This window comes from Cannabis sativa, chromosome 2 (genome assembly GCF_029168945.1).
Source record: "Cannabis sativa cultivar Pink pepper isolate KNU-18-1 chromosome 2, ASM2916894v1, whole genome shotgun sequence".
In the NCBI taxonomy this organism is placed as follows: domain Eukaryota; kingdom Viridiplantae; phylum Streptophyta; class Magnoliopsida; order Rosales; family Cannabaceae; genus Cannabis; species Cannabis sativa.
In genome coordinates this window covers 71313135-71323697 of record NC_083602.1, presented here as the reverse complement: position 1 = coordinate 71323697, position 10563 = coordinate 71313135, and the positions used below count along the sequence as shown (strand labels likewise).

Below are 10563 nucleotides of genomic sequence, written 5' to 3'. Positions count from 1 at the left end.
ACTGTTTAAAATTTGATCGTATATTTTAATTTATTAAATATTTAACTGTTAATTATTTTTAAAATATTACATTTTGGACATTTTACATATTAAATATAATTTTGTTAAAAACAATATAACAATATTATGAAAAAAAGTGATGACACGTCCAAATTATATATGATCTCTTTTCCGTTCATCCTCAATGTCATTACATTTCTTCATAAATAAAACTAGTGATCATTAAGTTAGGATAATTCCTATTAGGCACCTATTATTGTACTCTGAAGTATCTAATATCATATTGACACGTGAGATGTTGTAAATAGTTAACAATTTTTTATATTATTTTTCAAACCAAATTATGTTGAAAAATATTAAATTGTAATATACCACTTTTTGTATATAAATAATCAATGTTAAAAACAAAATCTTTTGGTTTGGGAAAAACAACCTAGGCTTATACGAATACAAAAACCAACTAGCTTATTCTCCCAAATCAAAAAAAAAAAAAACTAGCTTATTCTCCCAAATAAAAAAAAAACTAGCTTATTCTCAAATTGAATAATAATAATAATAATAATAATAAGAAACATGTACCTTAGAGTTTTGAATCTTTTGATATAGATTAGTTGTGCTACGGATGAAAGAATGTATAGTTCATTAATCAGTATGCCATTATTTAACTTTTCAATGATATTAGCCATCACTTTTGAAATAATAATAATAATAATAATTTGTGGTATAAATAGTGAAGTTTAATTATAGTTATAAATAAATATTTAATTTTAATTTTTGGCGATAGTTATAAAGTATTATTTTCTTATAACTTTCTAGAATTATAATTTAAATATTATTACTATTAAAAATTACTTAAATATTTATTTACAATCAGAAATTAAACTTAAAGATTTATGTCGTAATTATTCTAATAATAATAATAATAATAATAATAATAATAATGAGAAGAAGAAACATGAGATAATCATAATCAAAATTGGATAGGTATTGGTATTTCATCTAGAGACGTAATGGGGATTTATATAAAAGGAAAAGGTCATACATTTTGGTGTATGGTAATGGTATTTAACTTGTAAAGCACGAGAAAGGTGATTAATAAGAGTCAAGTCACAGAGTCAACGATTTTACCTAAACTTTTTTTCTCTAAAATTTTTGTCTATAAATACCACAGCTCCATCCATGTACTTCTATTCTCATTACCCTTTTTATTCATTTTCTTACTGTATTCTCTAGTTTCCAAAAGCACTTTTCTTTCACAAACTTTGAAGGAAAAAAAGTATTCCTATTATTCTTTGCTTAAAATTTCAAAAATCTAAACACAAATAATACAAAAATAAAAAGGAAGAAGAGAGAGAGAGAGAGAGAGAGAGAGAGATGTTGAAGGATATCATTAAGGCAATCTCCGGTGACAATGAGGAGGAGGGGAAGAAGATCAGAGGAAGTGTGGTTCTGATGAAGAAAAATGTGTTGGATTTCAATGACTTCAACGCCTCCATTCTGGATCGTTTTCATGAGCTAGTAGGCAAAGGAGTCTCTATTCAACTTATTAGCTCTGTTCATGGCGACCCTGGTTTGTTTAATTGTTTCCTAACTTCCTTCTCTTATTTTCTCTCTCTTCTCTTCTCTGTTTCATTCCTATTTTTGTCGTTTGCTTTTATGGGAAGTTGGGAATCTCTTTTCCTATGTCGTTTGCTTTGCCCTTTATATATATTTACTTTTATTATTATTATTTTATGAAATGAGAATGATTTTCATTAAATCAACAAACCAAATTACAAATTACAAATTTCAACCCCCCACTCTCCAAAAAAAAAAAAAAAGACCAAATTACAAACAAACCTCACAAGTAGCTCAACACATCCAGATGTATTATATTTTTTATTAGGGTTGTAAATTTATGTATACTATGTTAATATGTTTGTCTTTGGGAATTATTTCACAAATACAAAAAATAACAAAAAAATTATAAAAATAGTTTTACGGAATTTTAAATATTTTTAAGATTTTTTTATTTTATTTATAAAAAATACGGTCTTTTTATGTTTAACTGTTAATTTGTTGTTAATTTTTAATTATCTGTATGTTATTTTTTATTGTTGTTTTAATGTTATTTTGATTTTAGTTTTCTTGTTGTCGCATTGTTTTATGAAAAATCATAAAAAATATATATAAAAAAAATTTAAACTTAAAAATATATTTTTTTTTACAAAAAAAAAAGTGTATTTATGTAATTATCCCTTTTCTTTTCTAGAAAATGATATTGCATTAGGCTATTCAAAAATCAAATGAAACACACAAAAAAAAAAAATGTTACTTACGTAAATACAAAAATTAAATTTGGTAACTTCATAATTTTGCACAAAAGATCTTCCTCATTTGTCTTTTGCTAATTCCCTTTTTGGTTGATAGTTGATGAAATGTTTGATTAAAATTGAGAGAAAATTAGAGTACCATTAATACAAGTAAGAGGCCTCATACAAATAAATATAACCATTAGAAAAAAAAAACAAAAATTAATGTAGAATTGTTTTTTCTTTCACAAAAATATATTTAGTACAAGCTTTTGGGTAGGGTATATTTTTGGATGTGCTAGGCAACAAAATTTATTAATTATAGAGCAGTTAATTGGAAAAAGAAAATAAATATAGTCGGTGGAGAACTTTAAATCTTATTTAAGAGTTAAGAGACTATAAATGTCTCTCTTCTGTCTTTTGTTCTTCTCCATTCATTTTTTTTTCTTTTTTCGATAAGTCTCTTTTAAGGACATCCCTTTCTTTGACGTACGATATGGAAATAATCTTCGATTTTCACTGTTCACTATCGATACATTTTCTATGATTTTGTTCCCCTCTCTCTCCTTTTTTTTCTCTTCCTTAGGAGGAAGGCCCCCTCTTTTCCAAGTAGTGGGTTAAGAAGAAAATAAAGGACAAGTAAACACCAACAAAAATCAAATAAGGACTCCCATAAAAAAAAAATCAAATAATGACAACTTGGAAGTTGGAATGAAAATAAATAAATAAATGGCTTACTTGCAACTTTAGGCATAACACTTAGAGATTTTAAGTGATTTTTGTTTAACTATTCAATTATTTGTGTTTTGTGATGAAAATGACTAAAAAAATCTGTGATTCCCATGTTAGGTATACCTATTTACTATCATATTCAGTGATCAAGAGTTTGTTTGCTGTGTTTTCAGTTTTCAAATTTTAAAATTGTATTTTTAAATGTGAGAACAAAAAATAATTTTTTGTCATTATAAAAATATAATGGTATTCGACACAAGTTTTTTAAAACTATTTTTATAATTTTTTATTAAAAAAAATTAATATTTTAACACTATCCCATGACAAGAACCTATTCGGATCCGGATTCAAGTTTGGTTTCGAATCTAAGATCCGAGTATGTAAGCAAAATGATAAATATAATATGTTAGACAAAAAAAAAATTGTTTTTAAAAATTGAAAACAATATTTTGATGTTTTCTGTTTTCTAATTTTTTAAAATTCAATTTTTTAAAAGATTTTGCCAAACAATCCCTATTAGTTTGTAAAAATTATTTTTTATTTTTTAAAATTAAAAATAATTTTTGAGTTATGAAACCAAACAACCCTCGAGATTTTAACATTTTGTTTTTCTTTTTGAAGAGTAACCAAGTTTTTAGTTTATTATTCTTTGTTTCCGGCGTTGGCTATCATATTTAATGAACAAGTTTCTAATTCTCTATTATTAGTTTTATCTAATTCACTATCCTCGTCCTTGAACATAAATGTAATGTTTAATTTTCAATAATTTTTCAAGATTTCAGAATGAGAAAGGGATTTGCACCACTTAATCTATTTTTTCTAATAAAAAAATTCATTTAATAATAGGACCCCAACTAAAATAAATCCTTTCTAGTACTTGACTAAGATTTGATCAAACACTCCTTCTTTATTCATTGACCAATAGTCAAACATTTAACAAGATGATAAGCGTTAAACAAATTCTTACATCTAATCAAATTCAATATTTTTGTGCTATAATTAATCATAAAAGTATAAATAAAAATACTTTACATTTTAATTATTAAATAATATAATGTATTAAAAACTATACTAATTATTATAAATAAAGTTTTGTAAATATACACAATATTATCCTTAATAATAGAATTAATTTCACAAATGCACAAAAACAACAAAAAAAAAACAACAAAAATGCAGTTTCACGGAATTTTAAACATTTTTACGATTTTTTTGATTTTATTTACATAAAATACGGTCTTTTATGTTGAAATTTTGTTCATTTGTTGTTAATTTTTTGTTATATGTATGTTATTTTTTGTTGTTTTTTTTGTTCTTATTTTGATGTTATTTTCATGTTACTTTTATGTTGTTTTCTTGTTGATTTTATGTTGTTTTCGTGTTATTTTTTGGAAAACCGTAAAAATGTAAAAAAAATATTCTTTGAATGTAAAAATGTAAATATTTTACAAAAAATGGTGCCTTATGTAATTATTTCTTAATAATATGTGTTTTGTATAATTATAAACGTAAATATAATTGTAATCGTGATATTTAAATTGATTTATTATATAATTATTGATTTTTTTAGTTAAACAATATTGTTACTATTATTTATTATATATTAATATAATTAATATTTATAATATTATTATTACTATATTATGTTTAGTATATTAATATTTTAAATTTTTTTAATAATATAATATATTTATTAAAACACAAAATTAATAATTTTATAAAATTAATTAAATAAATAATAAACAGTTTTAAAAAAATAAACAAACTAGGTATTTTTTTCTTAAATTTTAAATACTTATTATCTATATTAGTATAAATAATTATAATTTAAGGTTTTTTTTTTATGTAAAATACAATATTAAAATTATGAACATATATAAATTTTAAATGTGCCTTTTATTTAAATTTAAAAAAATACAAAAATAAATAAAATTTAAATGTGTGTTTATTATGTTATTATAATTATTGTTTATAATAATACTAGTAATGTGTTTTGTTTTAGACACTATTATAATGTCACGTGTTTATTAAAAACAAACAAAATAAACAATTTTATAATATTAATTAAAAGTTAGATTAAGTTTTTTATAAAAATAAACATAGTAAATATTTTTTTATTAAAAAATAATGCTTATAGTCCATTTTATTATGATTTATTATAAATTAAACAAATAATAAAATATAAAGTAAAAATTATAAACACAAATGTATATATAAGATTTATATTTAACTTTATTAAAAATAATTTTTTATTTATGTTTGTACTATTAACAATTATGTTTATAAATATATGTTAGAGAAAAAATTAAATAATATGAATATGAAATTGTGATCCCATAAAAGTTAGGTACGATTAAATTATAATTAAATTAGTTAATTAATAATATAGATAACTAAATTGAATTAGTAATAATATTATATACAAATTCATTATTATATATATAAAGATGAGAATATATTTGTAATAATATACAAAATGTATAATAAATTGTAAATAAGTTTTTTTATACATATATTGTAATGGATAAATATTATTTTGGACCATGTGTTTTAAGAAAAACTACTGATTCATGAACTCTCTATTTTGATAAATGACAAATAGGATCTTGTATTTTTAAAATAGTACAAATAGTACCATGAACTGATTTTCTGTTAAAATAAAACTCAATAATAACATGATTTAGAGGTCTTATGACAAAAATAGTTACGTTTATTGCATATATTCGTGTTAGGAATTGTTTTCAAGTTGGCTATATTAAAAAAAAATTAAAAATTGAGCTTAGGGTCTACAATTTTAGAAAATACACGATCTATTTTGTCATTTAACAAAACAGAGGGTTTAGTAACTTTTGTAAAATACTGGGTCCAAAATGATATTAACCCTATTATAATCAAGGGATTAAAAAATAGTGCTTTATATAATTATTTCTATAATAGAATTATTTTACAAATACACAAAAATAACAATAAAATTATAAAAATACGGTTGCACGGAGTTTTATATATTTTTATGATTTTTTTATTTTATTTATGAAAAATACGGTCTTTTGATGTAATTTTATGTTGTTCTCTTGTTAATTTGTTGTTATTTGTATGTTACTATTTTTTTCTATGTTGTTTGGATTTTTTTTTTCTGTTACTTTTATATAAAATTTTACAAAAAAATACTATTTTATATAATTATTCCTATAATTAATTAATAAAATGTATATAAACTTACAAATTTTCATTATATTCATAAAAGAAGAAAGGCTCTGAAATGCATGTTTAGGCACAAAATGTAGTCACATGTGCCAAATCTAATTTTTGTTTTGGTACTTTAAATATGTTTTTTTGTTAATTAGAAACACTGACAAAAGATTTATATGCTTATTATTGAGTATTTATTTATTGGTATGTGTAGAAAATGGGTTGCAAGGGAAGCTGGGAAAAGCAGCATACTTGGAGGACTGGATAACAACCATTACCCCATTGACAGCAGGAGAGTCTGCATTTAAGGTCACTTTTGACTTGGAAGATAATGATATAGGAGTTGCAGGGGCTTTTTCGATAAGAAATAATCACCACAGTGAATTCTACCTCAAGACACTCACACTTGATTATCCTGATCAAACTAGGGTCCATTTTGTTTGCAACTCATGGGTGTACCCGGCTAAACGTTACCAAAAAGATCGTATTTTCTTCACCAATAATGTAAACTTTTCAACATTAGACTATATGGTATGGTATGATTGTTCATATGTTATGTTACATAATATATGTTGTTATTGTTGGTGTTGGTGTAGACATATCTTCCAAGTGAAACACCATCTCCACTGCTCAAATACAGAGAAGAAGAGCTACTTAGCTTAAGAGGAAATAGAGAAGGAGAGCTTCAAGAGTGGGATAGAGTATATGACTATGCTTATTACAATGATTTGGCCAATCCAGATAAGGGCCCTGAGTATGCTCGTCCAGTTCTTGGAGGGTCTAGTGAGTACCCTTATCCTCGTAGAGGAAGAACTGGAAGACCACCAACTAAGACAGGTTAAACTTTTGTTTATCTGTATGCATATTTTCTTTTCTTTATTTTTATCATTCTTATTCTAAATTTCAATTTTCTGATAAATATACAATTTGACAGATCCTAACACAGAGAGCAGGTTGCCGATTCTTATGAGTTTGAACATTTATGTTCCAAGAGATGAGAGATTTGGGCATCTAAAGATGTCTGACTTCCTTGCTTATGCTCTTAAATCTGTAGCACAAGTCATTAAACCTGAGTTAGAATCCAAGTTTGACAACACTCCTTCTGAGTTTGATAGCTTCCAAGATGTGTTGAATATGTATGATGGAGGGATTGAGCTGCCTAAAGGGTTGGTTGATGACATTAGAGAAAACATACCTGCTGAGATGCTTAAAGAAATTTTTAGAACAGATGGTGAAAGACTCCTCAAATACCCTCTTCCTCAAGTTCTTAAAGGTATAATATGGGCGGTCATTATAGGAGTTTAGGCTTTATATTCTGTACTTTATACGTGTTGTCTCAATGCTATTTTCTTATCTTTTAATGTGGACTAGAGAGTAGGTCTGCTTGGAGGACTGATGAAGAATTTGCAAGAGAAATGTTGGCTGGAGTTAACCCCGTTTCCATTAGTCTTCTCCAAGTAAATTCAACCTCTCAAAACTAGTTAAGAATTTACTTGAAAAAGTAAATTGACTTTCATATTCAATGAATTCTATTTTTCTTTTTCTTTTATATAGGAATTTCCACCAGCAAGCAAGCTAGACAAAAACACTTATGGTGATCAAACAAGTACCATAACTGAAGAACACATCAAGAATAACTTAGATGGGCTCACTGTGAATGAGGTAACTAAATTCCACTGCTCAAATTTTAACGCATTAGAGTTTGTTGTTTCAAAAGAAGTGTTCAATGACAAGTTATTTATACTGGTTTAATAGGCACTTGAGAAGAACAAGTTGTTTATATTGAACCACCATGATATGCTGTTCCCTTACCTGAGGAGGATAAACTCAACTTCCTCAAAAATCTATGCAACAAGGACACTTCTTTTCTTGAAAAATGATGGCACTTTAAAGCCATTGGCGATCGAATTAAGCTTGCCACATCCAGATGGTGATCAATTTGGTGTTGTTAGCAAAGTTTTCACTCCGACAAAAGAAGGTGTAGAGAGTCACATTTGGCAGCTAGCTAAAGCCTATGCTGCTGTAAATGACTCTGGGGTTCATCAACTCATTAGTCATTGGTATTAAACAACTTTACTCTTACTTTTTGTAACTGGGAAGTTTTTCCTTTTGGTTTTCTTGTAATGATCTTTTCAATCACAGGTTGAACACTCATGCTGCCATCGAGCCATTTGTAATAGCAACCAACAGGCAGCTAAGTGTTCTTCACCCAATTCACAAGCTCTTGCAACCACATTTTCGAGACACTATGAATATCAACGCATTTGCCAGACAGATTCTCATTAATGCTGGAGGCATTCTTGAATTCACTGTCTTTCCAGCGAAGTATGCCATGGAAATGAGTTCAGCAGTTTATAAGAACTGGGTTTTCCCAGAGCAAGCTCTACCAGAAGAACTCATGAAGCGGTACAGTCATTTCAAGTATTCATCATAGTTTTCTAAATCATAGTTTTTGAGTTTGCATTTGATCATGTTTTCAACATATGCAGAGGAATGGCAGTGAAGGACTCAAGTGCGCCCCATGGTCTTCGGCTACTGATACAGGACTACCCTTATGGTGTTGATGGGCTTGAAATATGGTATGCAATCAAAACATGGGTTGAAGACTACTGCTCTTTCTACTACAAGACTGATGAAGCCATTCAAAAAGACTCAGAGCTTCAATCATGGTGGAAAGAGGTTAGAGAAGAGGGTCACGGTGACAAGAAAAATGAACCTTGGTGGCCCAAAATGCAAACTCGTCAAGAGTTGATTGACTCCTGCACCATAATCATATGGATTGCTTCTGCCCTCCACGCAGCTGTCAACTTTGGACAGTACCCTTATGCAGGTTACCTTCCAAACCGCCCCACACTAAGCAGACGGTTCATGCCCGAAAAAGGTACTCCTGAGTATGAAGAGCTTCAATCTAATCCTGAGAAGGCTTTCTTGAAGACAATCACTGCTCAGCTTCCTACCCTTATTGGGGTTGCTCTCATTGAGATTTTATCAAGGCATGCTTCTGATGAGGTCTATCTTGGTCAAAGAGACACTCCTCAATGGACTTCAGACACAGCTCCATTGGAGGCCTTTGATAGATTTGGTAAGAAACTTGCTGAGATTGAAGAGAAAATTATGAATATGAACAATGATGAGAAACTTAAGAACAGAGTTGGACCAGTTAAGGTTCCTTACACTTTGCTTTATCCTACTAGTGACGAGGGACTTACTGGGAAGGGAATTCCCAATAGTGTTTCAATATAAAAAGCATACGATCCCTTTGGTGTTTAGTAATATTATAATTATGTATATCGTTTGTAATCATTTTAAGAAGGTTGGGTTTGTGTGTTTAAAATAAAGGCACATGCATTGTGTAGTTCTAATATATTTCAAATATTACTTTCAATATGGGTTGTCTTATAATATTTTATTCTTTCTTTTGATTATTAATAAATTTTAACATAAATATTTTTATTAAATTAATCATAATCATTCATATATTATTATACATTTGTATGATTAATAGTAATTTTATATATTGTTATTGTTTGGTTATGTTTTGTTTGAGTTAAATTTTGTTAGTTATAAAAAAAGTTTGATGTTTGTTGGGTTTTATGCCCTAAATAAAACTCCATTTCAATGTAATCCGTATTATTTAATATCAATAAAGAAACAGAAGTATTTTTCATTCATTTTGTGTATGTTTTGGTTCACCTTATCAATTATTTGTCTATTTGATTTATAAATTCATCCAAACCCTTTTCACATACTTGTTCTTGTTTATTGTGTTGTCAGCACAGTGGAAAGTAAACATGACTATGTGATTAAAGATTCCTAAATTTATCAGAACACTGGGGTTTTACTGATATGACAATCTACAACAGAGTTTACTTGCATTTGGAGAAATGCTATGTTCTTTCCAGAGCATTGGTTAAGGTAAAGCTTGGGTTGGATGCATGGAGTATGCATCGGAAGGGACCGATATTGAACTTTGACATAGATTTATTAAACTTACCGTAATATCTATTCAATTCAATAGCACCTAGTTGATCCTAGATCAAATGATCTTAATCCTGATATGATTAAGCTCAATCTCAAGAGTGTTATTCGTGTTCTTTGATTTGTTAGTTAAGCCTACTTTTGGGTCAGGGTGATACGTATATTTTGGGAACACGGTAGTGCAATTGAGTGGGAGCGCTAACATAAATATGGAATCTATAGCTTCTATCTGGCGAATAGAAAGTAAAAGATGATTTCCTTCGAGCTTGACCAAAATCAAATAAATGGTGGAGTACTCATTTCACTTAGCTGAAATATCATTTATACGGGGTTAAGTGTTTTAAGGATAAAATACATTGTAGGGTGTTACGGT

The 10563-nt window shown here is 27.5% G+C and overlaps 1 protein-coding gene across 1 annotated transcript; it reads left to right on the top strand.

The window, feature by feature from the left end:
• The first annotated feature begins 1185 nt into the window (after nucleotides 1–1185).
• Nucleotides 1186–9670, top strand: LOC115719608 (probable linoleate 9S-lipoxygenase 5). The gene is made up of 9 exons (XM_030648706.2): nucleotides 1186–1570; nucleotides 6427–6716; nucleotides 6809–7049; nucleotides 7147–7485; nucleotides 7584–7669; nucleotides 7767–7874; nucleotides 7968–8272; nucleotides 8355–8618; nucleotides 8702–9670. The coding sequence occupies exons 1-9, from the start codon at nucleotides 1375–1377 to the stop codon at nucleotides 9453–9455; spliced, it is 2583 nt and encodes an 860-aa protein (XP_030504566.2). The 5' UTR covers nucleotides 1186–1374; the 3' UTR covers nucleotides 9456–9670.
• Nucleotides 9671–10563: the final 893 nt, after the last annotated feature.

Coding starts and splice junctions, on each gene's coding strand:
- LOC115719608 (XM_030648706.2), top strand. CDS start 1,375: ATGTTGAAGGATATCATTAAGGCAATCTCCGGTGACAATGAGGAGGAG. Junction 7,486..7,583: donor TCTTCCTCAAGTTCTTAAAG/GTATAATATGGG, acceptor AATGTGGACTAG/AGAGTAGGTCTGCTTGGAGG. Junction 7,875..7,967: donor ATGGGCTCACTGTGAATGAG/GTAACTAAATTC, acceptor CTGGTTTAATAG/GCACTTGAGAAGAACAAGTT.